We start from the raw sequence: 25,715 nt of genomic DNA on the forward strand, positions 1-25,715 counted from the left end.
TATATTATTGTGAATAATATTGTTATTGAAGTAGCAGTAGATGTATTAAATTGTAAAATAGTTATTTTGAAGGTCTATCATTAGCAAAATGTGGGAGATCACTGCAAGCGAAAATTTATTTTTCTCAAAAATATTTTCAATTCAATATTCTTCTATTTTGAACTAAAACATTTTTGGATCATTTCTTTTTTCCAATAGATCATCCAAATGACGGTCGTTGAGCGTTATTTCTAATTTTCTAGTTCTTTTTTCAAATTATTGAATAAAGTTGCCTCATATATTTCACTTTTTGTGTAGTTGAGAAGTTTATATTGTGGTAATTATTTATATTAAATTAAAAAGACTAAGAAATTGTCAAAAAACCACAGATTTATTGATACTTAGAAAGACCGGTTTCGGCTATTACACCATTGTCAATCTCTGATAAACTGAAACTAAATACAAGAGCAGCAGAATTTATACTAGTAGGCGAGTACTGCTGTTGGTCAAGGGCATGAACGCTTGCCATTGGCCCAGCTAGACAGTCTCCTCCCACTCAACAGTGTCACAAAATGACGGCTTAAGCAACAGACTCGCCATGATAAAAAAATTTACTTTCAGTACAAAATAAGAACCAAGAAAACAAGTGAAAGATAATAAAACAAATATGTAAATGGAAAAACTATTGACTAATGCATGCTTACAATGTTATTTATGATAGAACTAAATTCGTAGTGTTGTATTGGTTGAAATGAATCTGGTCATTTAAACTATATTGGGAATTTTCCTTATTTACTCTTGTTATTCCTAAAGTATCTAGAATATTCAAAGATCTGCCTTTGTTATTAACATGCAGAAACTCAACATTCTCCTCAACTGTGAACTTGTGATTATTTGTTATCAATTGTTCTGCAAAGTTGAGATTCCCCATTTTGTTTATTCCAATCTCTGATGTGTTTTTTAATTCTACTTTTGAAACTTATACCAGTTTGACCCACATAACAAGCATTACAATTACCACATTTGGTTCGTACACCCCACCTTTATCACAAATATCAATTTTGTCTTTACTCTAACTAAATAGACCATTTAAAATCGGTTTGGTCTTGAAAGCAACATGAAATCCATTCCTCTTCAATTCCCTACCTATCTTATCAGATACAAGGCCTAAATATGGGATTGTTATCCAAGTCTTCTCCTCACAGTTTGAGCCTACAAAGCTAGAATTGATTGAAATTTGTCTGTTAATTTTACTCAATAACCCATCAACCATACTTTCTTCATACCCATTTGTGACAGCTATCTGTTTAATTTTAGTGATCTCAATATCACTAACAATACTTAACTAGAGCACTGCTAACAAGAGCACTAACAATACCTATGAGCCATCATGATTTTGATTTGGAAAACAGTGAGACAATATAGAGTGAGATACAGAGAAACAAAGAGGAAGGTAGGAGTGAAGAAGACGGAAAAGAAGTACAGTAGTTAGTCTAGGAATATCGTCTATACTAGCTGTAATGGGATAGAGGACAGCTTAGAGCAGTAAGTTGCATGGTGTGTTTGAAGGGTAATTTATTTGGATACATCGACCGTCCAACCGACCAGCTTCACCAATACAGCAATGTTCAATGCGATGCGATGCGATGCAAGGCAATGCAATGTGTATGCAGAAGCAGCAAAGCAAGCTGCTGAAGGCGAATAGAATGAACGTGTATTAGTGTCGTCGTCCAGATATAAGATCAAGTAGGAGAAGGTAAAACAAAAAAGGAAAAGGCGAAGGAGGAGGAGTATGAATAGAAGATAGAGATGAAGACGTAGGAAAAGTGGTAGAAAGAAAGAGATTAGGATAAGAAGAGAAACGAGAAGATAATGGATATGAAGGTGGAGACGAATGAAAAGTAGGAGTAGGAGGACCAGAAATTAGGAGATGAATGGAAACGGACGTGAAAACGTGAATAGGTGGAAGAGGGAAATTACAAAGTAGAAGAGGTGGAAGGAATGTTGGAAATGATGAAGTGAGGAGGAGGACAATAAGAAGAAGCATAAAGAGGTGACGATATAAGGAGAAGCTGAAGGAGACGGACAAGATCAAGAAGAATACGAATAGACCTAAGGAGAATCAGGTGATTGAGAAAAACAAGAAGAGGAATACGAATAAGAAGAAGCAGAATAAAGAGGTGAAAAGCAAGAAGGGGGAGAAGGATAACTTGAAGCAGGTGTAGGAGAATACCAAGAAGAAGAAGAAGAAGAAGAAGAAGAACAACAACAACAACAACAAATAGAAGGAAGAGGAGGAGGAGAATAAGGAGAAGGAGTTGAGGAGGAAGAGAAACAACAATAAGAAGAGAAATGAGGAGAATAAGAACAAGGATTTGAAGAGGTGAAGAAGTAGGTGGATGACGGGGAGGAGGGTAATGACGTGGAGGAGCCGGATGAGGAGGAGGAGGATGACGAGGAGTAAAATTGAAAGAAGAAAGAGAAGATGGAATAGAAGGAGTAGTAGGACTTTGATATGGTAAAGTAGAAGAACAAATTCGAATGAAGAATGAGGATTAAGGAGTTAGTGGTGATTCAATAGAGCTTGGTAGCCTACAGTGAGTGGTCGGTTGTCCCCTGCGCTGTGCCCTGTCACACAGATAAAGCAGCAAAATCACGAACCACAGTCACGAATTCACCACAGCCTTCTGTATGCTCTACGCTCCCAAACTGCACTCCACTCCAACAATGCTAGTCTAACCTAAGCGCTGAAAAAACCAGCCTAACTTGCGCACAGCAGCAGCAAAAGAACTATTGCGTTGTTGTGTGTGTCACCAATGGTTTATAAGGTTAAAGTGGAGACAAGTAGTGTCTACCATCCACCTACCTAACCTCACCCAGCTTGGGATGCATAGTAGCTATAGGTGATTACAGCCAGCGATAAGCGTCTTTGCTTTTTAATTAGATCGGTGCGCGCGCATTACCCTGCCTTGTTTCAAACAAGAGTTATTCTTTGGTTGGGGATTACCTGCCTTGGTTAGGCTACTACTAGCTATAGTTATTTTATATTGCATTCGTTGCTCCATTGTTGTTATGCTTTCTTTTTGCTAGATCTCCTACGAATCTGTTGCTTTTTCTCTCCATTTCTGCTTCTACTTAACTTACTCTTTCCTCATTTTCTGTTCTATCCTCTTGCTTTCTCCTTATTTGTGTTTTCTATATTTTCCTTGTTTTCTCCTTTTTTCCTTTTCTCTTCCAAGCTTTCACTTGTACATGTAGGCTACTCCTTCCTTTCGTCTTGATATCCCTTTTCACTTTTTTCTCTCCTTAATTGTTTCATATATCTTCCTTATTCCACTTTCCAATTTTCATTCATATCCTTATTTTTCACCATTCATTATTTCCTATCCTATTTATCAATGCTCCCAATAGTCTTTTATTATCTATTACACTTTTTATATTTATCAAGTCTCGTTCCTCTTTTCATTCTTACACCTTTACTTCTTGTCTTTTTTCCATTCCTTTTTTCAGATAATTTTCTTTTCTCCCTCCCTGAAGCGTCATATCTTTGCTGTAGGTCTACTGTATTCAGTTTATTTCGCTTCTACTCATTTCACTGGAATGTTTCTTTAATCGTCGTTTTCTACATTTCTCTCTATGCTTTCTTTTTCATGCATCATTGTTATGATTATTTTCACCATTATTCTATTTTGTTGATTGTTCATATTTGCTCATTGTCCTATTCCTACTAAGAACTGTTGCAACATCTCCTTTCCCTATTTCTCTAGCCTCTCGTATTTATGCCATGCATGTACTCATTTAACAAAAATGTTTATTTATTAGTCTTTTTATCATTCTCTATCTCTGCTCCCTTTCCCCATGCACCATTGTCGTAATTATCTTCCCTTGTTCGTATTCTCCTAATATCTTTTTCCTCCTTTGAACCTTTGCAGCATCTCCTTCTTTCCCTATTTCTCTTTTTTGTCACTCATGTTCTCCATTTTCCCTGTTCATCCTCTTGTCTTGCTTATACCTTTTTCTATTATGCTTATTCCCCTTTTGATCGTCCTCCTAATCCTAATCTTTCTTTCCCCCTTCTTGTTCACGACCGTCCTTTTCCTGTAGCTCCTTCCCAATACATCTTCCTTTTCTTGCTTCCAATGCTTTTCTTCCCCCTTCCTTTTGCTGCTGATGCACAGAGTGTAGTTAGTATACCCCGGACATCTACCAAGGATAGTTTACAGTGTAAACTATATCCTTTATAAGTATCTTTGGACCTCTACCACCTTTTTCTCTTGGCCGACAAGCACGAGTTGCTAGTATTTCAGTACGGTAGCCAAACCACACAATAGCCAGACCTCGTTGTCAATAGTAGATGCAGATAACTCGGCTTTAATTGTCAATAGTTGCATGCAAATGCTTGCGCTTTGTATCTTCGAGTTCAAGAAGAGGAAAATAAGTGGAAACTGTTGGAGAGAGAAGGAGATTTGGAGGAGGATGAATGAGAGAGAAAAAGATGGCAGAGTGTGTGGACCAATCAAGATAAAGGAGACGATTGAGATCTGTCGAGTACAGTATTTTCATTTCAACTATCAGAACAATATGGGGAGATATCCAGTAATTCAACTAGGCCATTAGAAGAATGTTACAAGGATAAGAAAAAAATATTTTCTATATTACGAGTATCCTTATTTAATTTACGAGTATCCTCTTAATTCTTCCTCTAATTTACGTTCCTTTCCTCTGATCATTGTCAATATTGTAGAACCGTTCCATAATTGAATAAAAACACAAATATGTTGGCAAATTGTACACAGTTTTATTCGGTACACGCTAGTTGACTAGCTTTCGTCAACTTGAAAATGTGACCGGTGTGGTCACGAAACCATGGTCGTGTAGGCCTATCGAATAAAACTGTGTAGAATTTGACATCATATTTGTGTTTTAATTCAATTATCCTTTCCCCGTATCCCATTATTACTGGCAGGATTGTTGAACGTATTAACTCTCCATATTTTTATAAATAACATGATAAAAACACTTCACTCACATGGACTACTTTTTAACAAATTAATAAAAACAATATAACAATCTTGTAGTATCCTTCAAGTTCAAAACTTGAGAATTACCTAAGTTAGGGTCGAAACTAGTTGTTGAACTATTTTAAAGTTTTTAAAAAATAAAGGGTACTACAAGATTTTTATATTGTTTAAATTTAATTCAATTTTATTATTAATTTAAATAACATTATCTATAATAAATTAACTTTTTCTGTGTTAGTAACTTAAATTCATTTTTAATTTTCAGACACGCGAAGACGCATAACATTGGTGAGAGTAAGGAGTTACAGTGTTCCGAATGCCAATTCAAAACTAAAAATGCTACACATTTGAAGAGACATGCAATCCTCCACAGTGGTACAAAACCGTATCAATGCCCTCACTGTTCTTATACGTGTTCTCTGCAAGTAAGTTGACAGTCAGGAAAATGGGGAATATTAATAATCATTATTACTTTCATCCAAGTTCATAATGTATTTAACTAATACTTACTGAATGTTTATGGGAATTTTAATTAGAGTTTAAAATTAATAGACCAATTGGTCCTTGTTTCGTTAGATTTAGAAAATATATTATTTAGGGAATCAACATTCAAAGTTGATAGATAGTTGAAAATAACCAAGCGAAAATGGAGAAACATGAGGATTGCAGTTGAACCCCTGTGGAACAAAGTTGATGATTATAGCGAAAAACTTTGCTATAGAGAGGAATTTGTTCATAGAGGTTCATATTCTAGAAATCTATGTGACGAAGTTCGTTAAGTAGGCTGTAGATGATTTAGGCCCGAGGATTAGAGGAGTTGTTACTCAGAGGTTCCTCTGTCATTTTGAAATAATTAATTCTTCGGATTATCTTGATTATCTTCGTTATCGTATTCTTCTAGGCTGTCAAACATTCCATAATACAGTAGTCTGATTCTGCTCGTTCACATTTTCAGGAAAACCTAAGAAAACACGTCCTTTCAACGAAGAAGCACGTCGGAAAATTCCTGTACTCATGTCAGGAAATAGGGTGCAGTTATGATAGCAACTCTGCTAAAGATTTTCGAGTTCACCTTGTGCAAGTGCATGGACAGAAAGCAAGCACTGCCTCAGCCTACATCACTAGTCTCCATAGATATAGTGGCGATGCAGCTATGAAAGAATCAGCTTCTACCAATAGGTAATATAAACAAAAGTATTAAAATTCAAACTAAAATAAATTATTCAGGGTTATTACATGTTGTAGATAATTTAAAGATACTAAATTAATACAAAAATATAATTGAGTGCATTGATAATCTGAAAAAATCCAACAGAAGTCTCACGTTTCTAAGTAAACACATATGCCAAGTCACATGAAGCGTTTTTGCACTGGCGACAGTCGAGTCAGTTTTATGTAATTTTAATATAATCTATTGGTTGTTTTACAGTGGCAACACCCCGACTGACACCCTCTTCTCACAAGTGTCGTCAGCAGCCTCCCCTTCCGGCACAATTCTCAGTCCACTGCTGGGATCAGCCGTCTCCATCCCTCTCAACGACGACCCCGTCATCCAGGTGACCTCCGAACCACCGACATCGTCCGACGACATCATCTTCATCCAACTGCCGTCCTCGGACTCCGCCTACGATGTTCCCTTCTTTTCGCCCAGCGAGCATCAGCTATTCTTCGAAACTTTGCCGAGTTCTTCGACTGCGCATGCGCAGAGTGTTCAACAGGAGTTTGTCATCATTGACGAGACGGCTACTATTGAATTGGTGTCCGAAGATCAATTAACAAACTCCGAGAACTGTTAAGGAGATTGCATTGATGTTGAAGGCATCAGTTGATGGAGGAAATCAGAACTTTTCGTTGAAATTGCTGAAATTGATTGGTATTGTCAACAAACCCAATCAGTGAAATTTCAAAGGGTTTTGAGTATACTATTGCCATTTAGTATTTCTTCCATGGTGAGGTGAGTTTAAGTATGGTATTGACATTGAATCTAGGCTCGTATTCGAAAAGATACGACTTTAGAACTTAGTTCTCACCTTGAACTTTTCTAACTTAGTTCTCACCTGGATCTTAACTAAGTTCAAACTTGAATTATTTTCGAATACGGACCTTGATTGATTTCTATCGTCATTTTAATGTGAAAGTTTTGATAGACAGTAAGTTTTTAAGCTTTTGAGGAGTAAGTAGTTGGTCACCTCAGTAAATTTTTCAGATATTTGATTGTTTTAAATAATTCATTTTATCAATTTTTTGCTGAGGGTGATGCCCACATGAGCTTCTGCGTAGGCAATGAGGCGGATAATAATGAGAGATGAATGTACCTACAGCTTTAGGTGTGGTCCGAACCACCGGGCAGCGATTTTACAACTCATGATATTCAGAGGAGTTGGCTCAAGCAGTTGATCAGAACATAGTTTCTCTTTTCATGTGTGCTCCTTTCATATTTGCAAAGGGTCACATAATTATCTAAGAATACTTTTAACGACCGTAATCAAAATCTTCCTATAGAATGGCACAGAAATTCTTCATTTTATCTGTATTTACAATCTTTAAAACTACTCGAGATTTTGTTACACTGTATTGTATGGATCTCGGAAATAGTATTTCTTGGCATTAATTGTTCATTTCATGAACTTGACTAGAATCATTGTTGAAGACTAATTAAATATGGCTGTGACTTGATTTAATTCAAAACATTATGTAGTAAAGTATTATAATGTTTATATTAGCTAGCTAATCAGTTGATTTTTTGAGTAGCTAGTTGTTTCTTTACAGTGTGCTAATTTAATACCTTATATTCGATAATAAGATGAATTTGTAATCGTTGAAATATATCTTTTGCATACAAACAGGTATTTGTGCATTTTTTTTAATTCATAGTTACTGTATGTAGTTGTGACGTTGTGACTGAAGTCCAATCCAGACATGACTTCTCATACTTCACACAGTGCTTCGGCTGTCAAAAGGTATTTGCATAGAGCAAAGAATACTTTAATATTTAGTTATATTAATTCTAGTAATCTAAAATTCGAAAGTAATATTTTAATCTCTGGTATCAGCAATATGGTGCATGCAGTAGCATTCACGACAATTAGGTAGGCAGACTTCATGCTACTGTAATATCAACCTTATTTGCTTATGAACTATGCAAACTCATAACTAATGAATTTTGAATGATAAATGATGATTTTATATCGATATCTAATACTTGTGGAATGAGAAAATAGTCATAAGTTTCTATTTACATATAAAATATAATAGGACACATATTTATTCATTCAATTTTTCTCTATTTTAAACAACCCAGAAGGATATTATCTAGAAGTATCTGATAACCATGTAAAATTCAAATGAATATCGGATGGATTCTTCAAATTCATATTAGTTTATCTGCAGAACACTGTTGATAAACTATCATAGATGATGGATTTATTTTTTAGACGAATATTAGGATATCGAATATTTTCTAAATAACTGGCAAAACGATGTTATTTCGCAAGATAGATATCAAAAATAAATTATTAAAAATTATAAAAAATGAGTTATTCAGATGAATATCAGAAACGTTCTCCAGATATCAAACAAATATTGGATGTTTAGAGGCATATTATTACAATAATGAGATTTCAACGACTACAATATAGTACTAATGCTCCAATACAATAAACAAAACCCTAGAAGCGGGGCCATCTTGTGACACTCAGTCTAGACGGCTAGCCCAATCATTCCAGCATGAGAAGTAATTTATTTGAAACTGCTATTACCAGCTCAGAGCAAACTGGTCAATAGGAATAGACGGGCTTCACATCAAGTTTGGAACAACTCCAAGGAGGTCGTCGAGATCAATAATGCATATTAGCATTGTTGACTGAAACACTCAATCCTAGCCGACAATGCATTTATCGTGTCACAATCCAAATTGCCATTCTGTATTTTATCATTAATTGCTGTGTCATTTCACAATAAGAAAATTTATAGAAAAGTCTAAGTGATATAGTGAGGTCCACGTTATAATGACAGTATTTGATCAACTTCGGTTTTGCTACCCTTGTCTAATATTCGACAAAGCCGGTGGTACTATCCTTTTCTAGGTCCACAACGATGCCAATTAGGTTTTTTACAGTGTAGAAATATAATTAATTAATGCAGAGAATCGGCATCGCTATTCTTCTATCGTTATCGACTGCCATTATAACGTGGACCTCACTATAGTATGAAGAGGGATGAAATTAGAAGGGTGGATCCATTCAGGAGAGGCATGTGGAAATACAAGGGAGGAGAAGAGGTTTAATGATCGATACAGTGGTTATGAGAAAAATAGTAAGAATGTATGTACTACATACAGAAACATATAGAAGAGGAATAAGGAATAGATGAATATTATATTAAAAATGAGAGGAGAACGAAGGAAAAAGAAAAATAATAAAGAAATCAGGAAAGATCAAAGGAATAATAGGTACCATCCTCCTCCTTAATATAAGTTAGAATAATCACTCATGTGAGATCTAAAGGTTTGTATGAGAGGAATAGAAAAAGGATGGACGAGTCACGTATATGAGATGAAGAAGGAAAGAAGACAGGGGAAGTATATATTATTATATTATGAAGGAGAGGGCCAAGTGCATGAAGTAGAAGTGAAATAAGAATGGATTTATGGAAAAGGCGACCTCTCAGCTAATCTCCGTTTTGATGGTGAATTCAGACTTGTCCATTGCGACTAGAATGCCCCATATGGTGTTTTTCACTCACTCCAGTATGGAGGCCATCTTTCAAAGTCTTTATTGATATTTGTCTCGCTTGGCTGGTTGTTAGCGTGATTACAACTTATGACTGTTGTATTCTCATTCTTTGAATACGTTGTAATGGAATTACATTTGTGAAGTATTGTTTTTAATTCACAAGTAGTGGCAGATATAATATACATCATGAAAGGTTACGTTTGTATTATCATTCATCCCCTCATCTAGGCTTAAAATATTTCTGGAAAGTTGCCTTTGTAAATAAATGAATACATAAGTAGATAAAATTATAAATGGGGACCTGGTAATGTAGTGAAGTGCTAACAAAAATACTTCAATATACTTAACAAGTCATACTTTAATTCTGTTTGGCTTTGAAATATGATTGCTGAGTTTTCGTTATATTTTATGAAGTATGAGTAATTTAGTTTCAGTTTCTAACGAACTACAAGAGTAATTCATAAGAGAGTAGGCCTAAACTATAGAATCTATTCGAGTTTAACTACATAAGGTCATCGTACTCTCTATGACAAAAAATACTAAGTTATTGTAGGGAGTTATAATCTTCTGGTTCTATAACTCCATCTCATATAATAGACTCCATCTATATAACTCTATAACTCCATCTCATATAAGTTGAAGAAAGTATTGGGTGGAATTATCACATCTTGAAAATAATGTTTGTTGGTAGAACTGTATAACCATTCAATGGTAAGTTCGTAATAGATCATAGAAAATAATTTTCAACAACTCGAAATGATAATAGACATAAAAATACATAACCCTATTTCGGACTTTGTTATCTTATATAAACTTGGGAAAGAAACAGCACAAGGTATCCTAATTTATTCTCCCTAACATTTTAATGGTGTGTTTTCTTGTAATAATAATATATCATATCAAAAAACATAATAATCTCTCAATAATAATCATTGATCAGCATATGAAATAATTTGTTTCACATTTAATATACCTGAATATGAACTAGCCCATCCCGTAAATTTATTTATCGAATAATTTGTGAAAATGAAAATACCAATTTATACTTGCTATCAGAAAGAAAGGAATTTTATCCAATTAATAATGATAGTTGGAAATTCAAACTAAAAAAAGCGTAGCTTTACTGGCAAAAATCGACTCGAATACTAGCACTGAGTTATTGAAATAATAAGCAGTACTGCTTCACGTGAAATCGTATTAAAAATTACTCTGAACAATCATTAAAAATTCAAATTAGTGGTTTCAATCAATCAGAGCTTAGAAATTGAACCAAGAGACTAGCATAAGATCCAACCTGGATCACTTTCAGAAGGAAGAAGATGAGAAGAGAAATTGGAATTGATGGCCAACAGGAGTGAGAAGCAATGAGAGAGAGAATGTGTGTGTGAGAGAGAAATCAAACGATAAGGGAAGGGTGGAAATAGATGAAAAGAGAAAAAAAATAGAAGAAACATGGGACAGGTTTATCGGGGACCCCTGAAGCAATCAGACGGTAGTTTTATGTTTGAATGGAAATATGGGACTCTTGATTTACCGTATTACTCAATGGCGGGAGATATCTGTACTATTATATACTGTACTAGGCGGCCGGTCATTTAGATTTCTTTTTCACCGTACTGGAACTCTCATGAAACATAACAGCTTAACAACCTCTCCATTTCCATAGCATCACATCATCTAACTATATAGTTATTCTATGCTGCATAGAACTGTCATGTAGCAGTGTGAGTTGAAATTTACATAAGTTGTACAATAAACAGGAGCAGTACATGGTATGTAGATAATAACTTCAACATTATCTTCGTTTTGTTTTCTTTCGTTATTTTATCACTTCTTATCTCCGTAAATTTTGTCATTTCTCTTACGTTATCCGTTATCGTCTCACTTGTGTACATATTTCTCATCAGATTAATTATTATTCTTTAGAGTTATTATATCATATTGTTTGGAATCTTAGGAGTTTTCGAAGTGGCATTGTTTATAATAAATAATTAGTATTTGTTCAATAATAAATAAATATTTGTGGATATTCCATTATTTCCATTGGGGAGTTAAAATTTTCAGATAATTAAGTACATTCAGTACTTAAATTTTAACCGTGATTAATTCTACGAGAACCAATCAGAGAAGCCGTCTTATCAAAGTTAGTTCTCGTGAAATTAATCATAGTTAAAATTTAATCTTCTTTTGTGCAACAAGGCCTGAGAGTGTAATGTACAGTAATAGTACATTGAGAATATATAGCATTTCAATATTTTATAATTTTAGAACTGTGATAATCGTTCATCTTACTAGCTCTTACACTCTTCCTAGCAATGATTTAATCATTGCTGATTTCTCCTGATTTAGATTCAATCTTGACTTGAAGCTTTGGTGTGCTGAGATTTTGAGTAATCTGTAAGGGTGGAGACATGGTAGAACGGCAAAGGTAGCTTCAAACTTAAAAGTTTTGGATGTAATGCATGTCTTTGAATGGTGGCGCACATATAAGAGCGCTTTATTTTGACCCATTCAAATGCATGCATGATATTCAACACTCACGGTTGAAGCTACCTACGCCGCTCCACCATGTTTCCACTAACAGAACGATTAAGTCGTGGTGATGTTCGATGTCACTAAACAGCTGTGCAATGATAGAAACATTTGTATTCAAACATAACCCATTGTTATGGATAAAGATATAAAAAATTAATATGGATGAAGATAACAAGTTTAAATCTGCTTATCGACCTGACATTTCATACTTTTCGACCGTTCGTGATCGTCCATACTGTCATGGATCGTCGATCTTGTCCATTCACACTGCATATCTGAAACGTTACCGAACTAGTAATTTTATATCACATTAGTCATCATTTGTGATCTACAAATGTCTTGGAAAGTATGAAAAGAAATCACTGATTGAAACTGATCCCAACCACATTCATACACGTTCCAAAATATCGTATTCTGTTAAGGATTATAAAATATAATTCAGCCACTTAAAACTAAATTCTCGAATTTCAGCCACACTGTTGCTCATTTTAACTACGAAATACATCAGAAAGCAACGTAATTAAACTACCTTGTATCGTTTTTATAGTTTACGACTAATTTTATCTCCCTGCATACCAAGCGGATGGGTTTGCGTAGAGACAATCTCTTCTATATAGTGAGATACACAGCGATTTGCCAGCATCCCTTATGATTACCGTTAATGATTCTCATTTATCCAATGCTGTCAGATTGGAGTGAATTTCATTGTGGCGTGTTGTGAATCCCCCAGATAATACAATATTATTTCTTTTCACGTTTGTAAGTGGCACCGCCGAATTTTGGTGGATTGTTTGCCGGGGGGTGAAGGGGGGGCCATAAAACAAGTCGTTAGGTTTGTTCATGAACCAGCAGCAGCTGAACAACACAAAACCTAACAGCTCTAGAATGCTGGAGATGCGAAGAGTTATGCCTTCAACGAAATCACTCAGACCAAGACAGGCTTTTGTGTACTTAGAAAAATATGAGCCGGCTATAGAGAGCCTGACAGAGTGCTAGACAGAGATAATGTCTGAGATAGAGCGAGAGAGAGAGAGAGAAATAGATAAGAAGTAAGATAGATAGAGTGTGTGTGTGAGAGAGAGTGACAGTGTGTGCGTGAGGAAACAACAGGGAGTGAGTGAGAAAGTGAAAAAGAGAGACAAAGTATAATAGAGCATTATGGTAGACGCGCCCCTTGAATGTTGTAAATCATTTTGCTGGGCCATCATTATTTCACATCTAAAGTAATATTTTATAATTAAAAACTTATATAACGCGAGTACGGGGCGAGATGCGATTTGGTCCGTTTTTCAAAGATTAACTGCTCATTGCTGGATGCCATAAATGACAGTATCATGTTTTGACGAATATTTATGGCTCCTACGTTCGGTTGATGTCCCTCTACTTCAGCGCGCCATATATTATGTCACTCTCCCTCTCACTCTTTCTCTTTATCTATCCATCTCTCACACATCACTGTTGTTGTTCTTCTCTCATTTTATTGCTGTCAGCTGCTAGCTAACTTCAAATTGTGATTCATGTCGAAGAAGTGTTGAAATTTGACAATAGGTAATAAAATCTGAGAGTAGGTGGCGGGTATCATTGCATGAAATAGAAATACTGTGAGGTTTATGTGGAATGATTCAATATGAATGTGTTGCGTAATTTAGTTGAACAAAAAACATCATCATTATTGCACTGACATCATAATTTTCTGTTGTAGAGCAAGTAAACGATTTCAATGACGTAGTCTGTTTTAAACCTAAAAATGGGCAACTTTTTTTGAACAATAATTCCTTCATTTTTCATTGATCCAACTCAAGCATTAGCTTGATTCGAATTGAAGGTGGAGAAATACTTTCCACGAATAGGAGATAAATGAGAATAATATTATAGTCTAATAAAGCTATGATGAAAAAAACACCAGGAAAAAATAGTTTTGAAATAAAGCATTATTAAAATATCTCAATAAAACTACAAAGATCTGAATCTGGCAAGTAATTGGCAAAGATCTTGTGACATGAGCAAAATTTGCTCTATCAATTCAATCTATCTTCTTTTCTATAAGCAAATTATCAAACAATGATCATGGCTAATGCTAACCGATTCCATAGATATTAGTAATCATCATCTCGATCAAAAGTTAATGATTGGAAAAAATACAGAATTATAATATATAAAGGAAGAATAACGCAATACATATCAGAAAGATAGCAAGAGATACAACATTAGATTATAAAAAATAGCATTTGAAACACTTTGAATGTGGTACGATCACAGAGTATGTAATTATGCTGAATGACACATAGGCACGAACTGATGCAAGCAACTAACATTTGCATTGATAGGAGGATGAAAGGTGAGGAGCAAGAGGAAAAGAAGGAGGAAGAGGTGGAGGAACGAAGACAGGGTGAAGAAGGGTTATAGGTTGTGTCCTGTCAGTCCAGCAGATCGCTACGGTTGTCCACACCCTGTGCCCCGGGCACTCTTTGATTTCATGTTGGAGAGCAGAGAGAGTGAGAGTGAAGAAGAAGATGAGGTGGAGAAAGTGGTAAGCGTAAAAAGGAGGATGAGTATGGAGATCTTGGAGAATCAGGTAAGTAAAGCGGAGGAACAAGTGATAATCTTGAAGGATAAGGAGTAAGTGAAAGGGAGCTGGAGGACGGAGGTGGATAAGATGTAGATAAGGATGAGAAGAATATGTGATCAAACAAAAATAGAGGATGCGAGAAGCAATGAGATAATAGACATAAAAAAGAGGAAAAGAGGTGTACAAGAAGATAGAGCAGGAAAAGGACTAAAAATTGAAACAGGAAGCAGTATAGGGAGAAATTGAGGAGATATGTAGAACGGTCTTGTGCTCGTATTGGAATTTCTAACGAAGAAGGAAAGAAAAGGAAAATGGGAAGAAGTACAGGTAGGAAGAGAAGAAAAAAGATAGCAAAGTGAGAAAGACTGTGAATTGAGAAGAAGAATTAGTATGATCAGAAATAGACAATAAACAATGGAACAGTATAGGAAGAGGAAGAAAAATTGGAATGGTAGGTGTATGATGTGAGAAGGAGGTACCAAGACGTCTTCTCAGGTTGAAGTGGTATCGACAGTCTTGGATGGGCGGATTATTCCACAAGACATAGAGGAAGATGGACACACGTATACCTTTCAGAGTGGGAGGGAGGATGAGAGCTGCACCAGCCGCAGGCTCCAGGGTTCGATTGAAGAGCACACCTAACAACAACACAATAATCAAATCGGAAGGACGGACAGCCAAAGAAACGAATGGAAATGTGGAGAGGCTGGACGACCTCAATACTTCTTCTTCTTCCCTCCTTCTTTATCGCTCACTCTCTACCACCCACCAATTCCATCCAACTGCACAGTGACAGACGGCGAACGCAATAAATCGAAGCGTGGACCTTGTAATCATTGCCACATAAATTTGAATCAAAATGCCCCAACCCCGAAAACTGAAGCCAACAGTTAGTATATAATCTAGGTGCCCTTTCCCTTTGTTTTATCTCTTTTCCACCTCTCCTTCTCATCCTCCTCATCATATTAAATCACTCCATCTGTCTACCTTCATTCTAATTCCAACCAATAAGTATCTTCCGATTCACAAAGAAGCAATCACTGAGTTACAAATTTGTTTTGACTCTCAAAGCAGAAACAAGGAGCAATCACTTACCAATGTGGTCTTGTTTTCTTCCCATCGTTTACTATAATTATTCCTATTCTATTCCCTACTTTGATCTTTCAAAATCTTCCGTATTTCACCCAATTTTTCTGTCTCTGACTCCCTTCATTCACTTATTGTTCCCTTCAGTTTATTCTATTTTCCCCTGTTTTAAAGCACAATATTGCTCTGTAAGTATGCAACATCCCAATATCATTCATGTTCCCTCTGTAGGTTATCAAAATTACTCCCTACCTTTAACTCCCACTCCCACTTCACGTGTTCCTCTACTTTATCCTAGTTTCTAGACTTCAATCACAATTGTTTATGTCTTCGATTCCTTTTTTCTTGTCTCGTTTTCCTCGTTCTCTATAATTTCACAGGTCTTCAACCATAATTTACTTTGACCAATTTTTCTTACTTTGAATCACATTTCTTCATATCTCTGCTCGATTCCACTGATATACTTTCCTCTACCTACTTCACTAAATGTTTCCTGTATTCAAGCATATCATACCTTCCTTCCTTAGCTCTGATTTAAGTAAACAATGATAAATTATATTTATTCCCTTCCAAATTTGTTGAATCATGATGATGAATAGCTTGTTCATAGTATCAAAGAAGTTTTTATGTACTTAATTATGGGATTTATCAGTGTTAGGCTCGTTCTTCTAGTTCTTTCGCATGTTCCTTTGAAAGGAAGTCTTTTAATCTTCGAGTGATCACGAAAGAGCACAGATGAAGGAGTAAAAGATCTAGATCAAGGTGGTCGTGGTTGGTGGTTGGAGGTTCACGAATTAAAACAGAGCTCTTAAAATGTAACAACTTATTAAATAAGATGGAATCTATTGTAAATCCACTGGAGTCAATTTTCATTAGAAGTTGGTTCAATGTGATGACATGATGTATTCCAATTTCTGGGGAAAAAATTATGATATTTTTGAAGTATTATAACATGAGTTTCTCAAATAATTCAATGAAATCAAAGTCTTTAATCAAATATATTACCTGAAATTATCTTGATTAGTAATTGTCAACAATTCAGCAAAATTGGCAAAATTGAAAATATCCGTAGGTATCAGCAAGATTATTGGTAAAAATCAGCATTTTTCTGAATGAATATGGAATTAGCTAGTATTTAGCTAGCTAATATGAATATGGAATTAGCTAGAACTAGCGATTGTGACTGGATCTGCTTGATCAAGTTTTAGAGATAATAGATTTTCATAATTTCCTTTATCAATGAACTTTTCAGAGTTAGAATCAATTTTCATAGAGAGAGTAATTTTTAAAATTACTTAAGTTGTTTCACAACATAGCTCTTTATAAAATTCCATTCCCTAAAATTCTAAATTGATAATTGATTAAGTATTCTGGCTTCTCATTGTAAGATTGTACTCAATCTAATGAATATATTAGGAATCGTGTAATTACCTAGCAAAAAATGCAATGTTAGAAGCTGGATGAACATTTCATAAATTCATTAAAAGCTACAAATTGAAAGCATAGTCGAATACTATTCAATTTCTAGTTGCGAGTCGAATTTACGAATTTGCCCACGTGGACTGGTAGATATTGAGATGCCTCAGGTCCATCAACCTGAAAACCTGACGACGAAGAGCGATTGAGAGGGGCCGCGAGAGGCTTTTATGACGTCATAAAGAGGCCTAAATGCCTGTTAAATGCGCAGACTGCTCCTTTTTAACGGCCTGCTTATTCCGTTCTCCTTCAAGAGCGGCTTTCGTAAACAAAACGCCGCACAAAAAAGTGAAAAGGGCGTGAAACTTTCACTGGAAATGGCGAAAATTTATAACATGTTTATTTACGAGTTGGGCTTATTTCTGGGGTGGAAATCATCCAACGACACATGATATACCAAGAGTAGAAGGGATAAAAAAACTTTTTTCACATTCGAATATGCAGTAATAAGTCACACAACAAATTCTGATTCTTGGAAAATTCTATGAAGAAAATAATTTATATAAGGACCTTGTCAAGAATTTAGATTATCCATCATTTAAAAGATCATACATTCCACTAATCGAATGTTATTCTCAATTTTTTTTATCAGAGACTGATAGTAGAAAATGGCCAGTACTCTGCACTGCCCCTACTTCATACGATTCTGGCCCTTACTTCACTACAATTCTTGCTACAATAATGGGATGCTATAATAACTTTTGCATGATATTCATGCTGCTATAGACTATCGACCATATAGCGGCCATTCTCTCATCTATTTATGGGCTGGATGATTATCAGTTGCTCCATTTATTTATTCCCAGTCATATTTATTGTTTACTTATCTATGTTTGAGTAAACTACTGCAGCCAGGTAACTAACTGGTGGAGTGGATGCGATAAAATAAAAATCCCTGAACAGGTTTGTTAAATTTACGGAGTAATAGTTGTGTATAGTGAAGGAGGTAAAGAAGGGTGAAGGGATATGAGGAAACAAGAATCAATAATTTTTATTTACTACAAAAACTTTACTAAAAGCAATAAGCATCCTCAATCAAATACTTTACCATAAAAACCATAAATTAAGGTAAGCTAATAGCATAAATACATTAGATTAACAATATCGCAGAATATTTAGAAAATCAGATGAACATAACATAGTAAAAATAAGTTATTACAACGTAAGTCAAATTGATATTTCAGTTAAAAGCGTTATATTTTTCAATGCAAAAACTCTTCAATTGTATAGTAAGCCTTTTCTTTCAACAGCAGTGTATTGTAACTTTTAATTTCTTTAGAGGAAGAGGGAGAAGAGTGAATAAAGGAAGTAAAGATGGTTAGATGAATACAGGAATAAATAGAAGAAGTATGATCAGGGAAGAGATGATGATAAAGGGAATAAGTACAGTAAGCAGTGTATGGAAAGAAAATAATAGTGATTAGGAAGGAAGAGCAGAGGGAGAAAGAAGATTTGTAAGAGAAACAGTAGAAAATAGAGAAAATTCTATTAGATTTTGAAACTGAGATAAAGTTGAACTTATGTAAAGGAAAAATTTGAAATGACTAAAATAATGTATATTGAGTAATTAAATACTAGGGAAATGAATAAAATGTGAAAAAGGAGAATAACGGAACGAACATAGAGGGAGCAGAAAACGGAAAACTAGACGGAATTGAGAAAGATGAAGAATGAAAATTATCAGTAGTTGATGTTTAAGGAATAAGAGGGAGAGAGGAGTATAGAGTGAGTGTTGACGAATCAATTCAGAATTGGAGAAGATTGAAAACGCAGTGAGAAAAGAACAAAACTTTATGAGAAGAAGGAGAGGAAATATTTCGAGTTATTAGATCTGGAAGTGGAAAAAGTTTGGAGTAAAAGGAAGTTCAAGAGACAAGAAAAAGATAGCATATAGAGAGATGAGATTTGATTAGATCTTCATTTATGTATGTTACAATATCTACTGGCTTATTCACTAATTTACATAAAATGACAGTATTGCTGATTATTCAACGAATTGAAAGTCAAGTATGAAAAATTAATCAATGAGAGTGAAGATTGAACGCAATTTAAATAACGATAGCACAATAGTGTGATGTAACTTTATAAATCGGCGGTGTTTCAACAAATAATTGTCGATTCTCTGAAAAGAATATAAAATAATATCCTCCCCATTAACTCACGACCGTGGACAAAGACGAGACAGAGAGGGAGAACAGGGAGAGATTTCAGAGAGAGAGAGAGAGAGAGAGAGAGAGAGAGAGAGAAGAGAGAGAGAGAGAGAGAGAGAGTAATAGAATGTGGAGGAACAGTGAGAATAAAAACACTGGGAATAGGTTTTAGCTGAACGAATCAGGACATTGTAATATGGAGGAAAGAGAGGTTGCGATGAAAGAGAGGAAATAAATATAGCGAGAGAGAAGGATTGTAGATAAAAACAGGGAGAGAACACAGAAATTCGTGACAAAAAGTGCAGCAACACACCGTTTACCTGGCTACATAAAACAGAGCTAAATTATACACAGTAGTGCTTTGATCTATAACACTACAGTTAGTTGGTAGGCTACCTATTCCTCGCTGCAAAGCATATCCCTCCTATGCATAGTACAGCACAGCATCCATTGATAAAGCGTTCAGATTGCGTCCTTCCATTTGATTGGGTCTTTGGCCAACGGTCCACTGCCCGAAAATGGTTTCTGCTTCTTGTGTTGGTCGCACTACATCCATAATTTGTGGCTACAACAATTAATGACCGCTCACTGGGAGGTCATTGTGGAGGAGAGAAGGTGGTTGAGTAGTGGGTGGAGGAGGAGTAGGAGTAGGAGGAGGTGGTGGTTAATTGGAATTTGAGCTTGTAGTTGATTCAAATTTGCTAGTACTACACCGGTATTCAATCAACGAATACAGTATAATTCCGGGAAATCGAGACTAAAGAATATGGAGTGTCAGTAACTCTGAAGCTACACTCTTGTGCCGTGAAGAGAGAGCAATGTATTTCCATGAAGTGAGGCTGTGCTGATTGGGCGAAATGGGCGATTGGCTGATTGGGTTGGCGTATCGAGTAAGCTACCTGTCCAGCGAATCGGAGAGCTTTCTGTCCTGTCGTTCCGACTGTAAAAACGACTCGTGTGACTTGGCCCCTTTGATGCCAGACCATATTAAGCAGTTTTAGGGGTTTTTAAGGCGCCAACCCAATCAGCCAATAAAGGAGCTTCCAGAATACCTAAAAACACCTGAAAAACACTTAATATGATATGGCTATTTCTCTTACCGAATTTGAAATGATGTTTTGAAAATTTTAATTTCAAGTTTACATAAAACTGTGATAAAAAAATTATAAAATACATATCATACTGATAAAAAAATAAACACTAAGTTTTTACGACCACTGTATTAGACGTAGGTAGTAGTATGTAATAGGAGGTGGAATTCAGTACTGTACCTGAACACAAAACCATTGAGTAATCAGCTATTTACGTATTTGACCTCTTACATGAACCCAGAAGATAAATGGGCCTACAAGTTTATTTTTAGGTGGGTTCCGAACCAACGGTAAGTGCTGAAGGGCCTTTGAAACATTGATGGAGTATCAAATTCATGAATGTTAGGTCGTTCAATTCACTAGCTTGATATAAATTGAGAAGTTAGGTCAGAAGACCAGTCATATCCGCCATTGAAATATCACCTTGATTAACAAACAATCTGAGATAGTTGCTTGCTATTTTGAACGCAATCAATTGAGCTACCACTGCTGAAAAGTACACGACCCCTTGATGAAGATACGATGCTAAATGACCGGGTCTTACTGACTTTAACTATGGTAACGGTAATTAGCCAGAGATATTCGAGTCATTGTAGCCGTCATTTGTTTTTTATTGGCGCAATAAATGTATGTTGAAATAATATTTTACCAGACGATAAGTTGAATATGCATTGCTTTGAAACCAGGTTGGGGCGTGCATTATTTGGTATGTTTATTACAACTATGTTGTGGGTTGATTCTGTTGATTGGTTGATGAATAATCCAATCAGGAAGGTTTCTCTAGAGAATGTTGAATAATATTTTATGTTGAATCAATTTTGAGATTGTCATCCAATTTTGTATAGATCATTGAGACAAGTGAGAGTGAATGGAATATCAAATTCAATCTTTATTGTTAGCAATGAAGGTTACAGTACACGAGGTAAACGATAGGTAATTAGAGAAAATTGCTCAGAGGAGACTGATTGAATGCAAGCAAACTGACAGAAAAAATGATGACTCTCCTCATAAATTATTAAAATGGAACAAAATGCACTCACAAATGTGCCATTATTGTAGATTTTATCACTGTTCGCATATTTCAAGTCGTTTAATTATAATTTGAGGTTACTGGTATTGAGCGGTTTCACTGTTCCACTCAACCGTAGGACTCGTAGAAAGTCATCAATATTAACAGAATTTGAACTGATAATAGAAAACCCAATCACGAATTTGGAATAATGAACTTGAATAATTCAGTAATAGGACACGGAATTATTATCCAGAGAACAATATTTCAAATTCAATTAACAGTTATTTGAGTTTTAAAACAGCTCTTTGTTTTTCTTTCTGATGTACTTAGATGTTGTCCGTTTTTCAACTAGTCAGTAATACACTCCACTCATCATTGAATAGGAATTCAGAAATATATATAGGGTTGTGATTATCCAACATCTTTTAACCCATCTAATAAATGGAATGGTCATAGTGAAGTGGTTTGAGAGGCTTTTTGAACTAGAGACTTCAGGCTATAAAGCTCTCTATTGGGTTATACAGTATATTGTGTTTCGGATGGACACCTAAAGTCGTCTGTCATGACTGCCTAAAAACAGTTGTTCAGTTATGCCAGAGGCCCTTGAATCAATAAGGTCTGACCTGAAAAATCTGACAACTTACCTGAGCCAGCGAGGTTACTCGATAAGCATATATTTTTCTTATTCAATGAATTATGATATTCCAGAATACCTTATTTCATTAATTTTATTGCTGGACTATTGATAAAGAATGTGCTATTTCTAACGACTTTCAGTAAAATTTCTTGTGGCAATTTATTCAAGTTGAAGTCTTATATCTTCCTTATTGAGAGATGAAATTCTCAGGTGAATTTTATTTCGCAACCATTGTTCACACCGTGACGGAACCGTTTGGAATTGGCGGCTTCAGTGTGAAATACTGGTCGATTTGTGCTTGATTCTCGAAAAATGTAACATGAAATCGCCAATAAACTGATTTTCTATTCGAACAAGAACGTGTTTCACGCATGATATGCTTCATGTCGACCTTATCTGTACACAGACGTCAATGCGATGCTCCAAGTTCAATGTTGAAATAAATAAATGAATTTCTCAAAGAGATACGGCTGAAAACAGTCATGAAACTCATGAACTATATAGTATCTATTCGAAGTTGGACATTGTCTAGTACGAGTGTTGTTGGCTAGACACAGACATGGCTTGTATTTTACATGTTTGCTGGAGCGCGCGAGCTTTCAAACCGTTCACACTTCTTCATTAAAACCACTTATCTTATGACCTGTTCGCCACCCGAGGCGAGCGGAGACCAGACTAGCCAACACCTTGTCAACCAATCACTTGTGAATATTCAGTTCAATACTGTGCTTATCTAAATGTTTTACAGGGAAGAGGCTGTGTTGAAAGCGTGCAAGAATTGAAATCGAAAAAAGGAATTTCGAAGTGATTGGTGTAAAGTAGATAAAACATTTAAAGAGGTGTTGAGAGTGCTTCAATGAAAACAATCTGAATAATTAGCAGAGGTGGAGGAGAATATGTTTCGATAATGAGAAATTTCGATTATTTATATATTTTAGATGTAGATAGTATTGAATACTGTTTAAAACAGGATAACAGAATAAGAGATCTAAAAAGTTGTCAGAAAATCTAAAGGGCACGATTAAAATTCAGAAGGCTTTGTGCAACCGGCACTTAGCAATTGAATGTATGATTATAATCTATTATCAATGGATATTAATGGATTTGATATGGAGAACAACGCAATATATTGTTTCACTCATTGAATCAGGCTATTTAGATTAAGAGCATCATCTTCCATTATAAACCTAATATTAAACGATAAAATGGCCTGTCACAGACACAATACTCCGTCAATATTTTTCCAACATTGTAGCCTAATATTGTTGAGTAATTGACCACAGTGATTGTTGTGTGGCTTTATTCTCGATAGAAAGAACATTATTTGAATGCTTATACACCAGATAGCTTATCAATCACTTCAATCAAAAATGTTATCTTATTGAATCATCGATATCATCTATTTTGACTTTATCCTCCATGTTTTCTATTGAGCTGTTGCATTCAATCCAATCCATTTCAAGTGCTCGATATCTCTTGTATTCTTCCAAGCTGACAATACAGACCTAACACTGAAAATCGAGCATCAGATAACACAGAAATTCTCCAAGTCTCAGATTGTCTCACCTACACTATTTATTATTTTATTAATATTCTCTACAATAGTTTGCGATAGAGGTGACAGTGGTAGTTCAAGGGGAGGTGGAATCGGGAGAAGTGGAAGGAAGGGGAGATTGCATGTCTTGTTCGATTTGACTCTTATAAGAAAGAGCAGCACAAAGAAAAGCGTCCAACACATAATAAAGATGTGTGAAATACTATCTCAGCCATGGTGTGCTTGTCTCACATCACTGCTTGTGACTCACACAGACAAACAAAGCTTTCTCCTCTCCCTCACTCTGTCTCACTCTCTTTCATTCTCCTTTAACTTTTTCTTATAACTTGTTATTCTTGTTTTATCACATCTTCCACTATCCACAACATATCTACAGTTGTTTTCTTCCCTTAAATTTCCCTACGTCAATTCTGTTATTCTCTTCCAATGTGATTCAAAAACTAGATTTTTTCCACTTCTCATATATCATGATTTCTTGTGATGAAGATAGTTCCACAAATTAGTTACTCTTCAATCGTCAAGCTATTGATAATGATCCAATAGTAATATAAGAAATAACAAAGAAATTACTGAATATAGTAATGAAATTATTACTGGTATACCTTTGTATTCTCTTAAGGAATTTATCCTAGAATGTATTGAATTTCAGTTCAGTGAAAATGTCACGACAAAAATGAAAGACTACATTACTGAATAAAATTTAATTATGAGGTATTTATGTCAACGTTAATGATGTTTTTTAAAAGTGTGTCAGAAATTTAATATTTCAATTCCCTATCATGATCATTCAATTTTTAGAGTATAAATTGTTTAACAAATTTTTAAATACATATTGGAAGAGTTTCTGTTGAAATTGAATTAATGATGGAATTTATAAATTATTTTTTATGTTACATGGACACAAAATATATTCACAAGTATGAACACATTAACAGTTTTCACACAAATAGGGTATCCTACTGAAAGAAAATTTCCAAAAAATAAATTACAGGACCCAACTATGAAAAATTACACTGGAGTAGAATGTATAAACCTTTAAATTATTCAATCCTCTAAATAAATTCATAAAAAACATACTTTTATCAACGGTATTAGTTCAAAACGTGTAAAATATTCATTGTAGTAGAGAATGGGCAGAATGAAATAGGAAATACAGAAGATTAGACGAGCAAAAAATTTGTGCGATGGCCGGGAATCGAACCCGGATCAACTGCTTGGAAGGCAACTATGCTGACCATTACACCACCATCGCACTTGAAGAAAGATGCGAAACTAATGCTATATGAATATAAATGATCCGATGCAACTGAATGCCCGCAATCTGAACTGATAATATCAAATAATTTAAATATTATTGGATTCAAACTTGATAGATATTTTTATATTGTTAAGAAAACTTATTCGATGAAAATTTGTTATTAAGTGGAAGTAACATTTTAATACCACTTCTGAGCATTCTCGTTTTCTCATTGATTTTAATTCACAAGAAATGTCTGGAACAAGGTCTTGGTCTGGAAAATATGAAAATTTGTACGGTAGGCTATTGTAATTGTATAATTTTCATGCCTAAGTAAAGTATCATACTTACATACTGATAACCGGAAGCATAAACAATAGCATAAGTTTACGTTATTATGTTTATATAAATATTTATGCTATTATAGCATATTACGCTATTTTTCCTCTATGCCGGAACTGATTTACAGATTAATTCATCCATTGCATTTATTATTTTGTTGATAAATTTTTTTTGTTATAAAAGTAGTCTACGGTATTGAATTTAAATAAAACTTTCAATATTCTTTTTTCTCCACTATGAATATTTAGTATTATTTCATTCTAATGAATAAAAACAAAGTGAAAATATGTTG

The 25,715-nt window shown here is 35.0% G+C and overlaps 1 protein-coding gene and 1 non-coding gene across 4 annotated transcripts in view; one reads left to right on the top strand and one right to left on the bottom strand.

Moving 5' to 3' along the window:
* The window catches only part of LOC111044240, a 142,391-nt gene extending 134,548 nt beyond the window's left edge, over positions 1 to 7,843 (top strand). For all 3 annotated transcript variants that reach the window (XM_039437027.1, XM_039437029.1, XM_039437028.1), the window contains 3 exons: positions 5,266 to 5,425; positions 5,956 to 6,179; positions 6,430 to 7,843. In XM_039437027.1, the coding sequence (XP_039292961.1) occupies positions 5,266 to 5,425; positions 5,956 to 6,179; positions 6,430 to 6,796 (751 nt within the window). In that variant the 3' untranslated portion in view covers positions 6,797 to 7,843. The remainder of the gene's footprint in view (positions 1 to 5,265; positions 5,426 to 5,955; positions 6,180 to 6,429) is intronic.
* Positions 7,844 to 25,024: 17,181 nt separating this feature from the next.
* Positions 25,025 to 25,096, bottom strand: Trnag-ucc. The gene has a single exon. It is a non-coding gene; the product is annotated as a tRNA-Gly (tRNA).
* Between the last annotated feature and the right edge of the window lie 619 nt (positions 25,097 to 25,715).

The sequence above is a fragment of the Nilaparvata lugens genome, chromosome 10, assembly GCF_014356525.2.
Source record: "Nilaparvata lugens isolate BPH chromosome 10, ASM1435652v1, whole genome shotgun sequence".
NCBI lineage: Eukaryota > Metazoa > Arthropoda > Insecta > Hemiptera > Delphacidae > Nilaparvata > Nilaparvata lugens.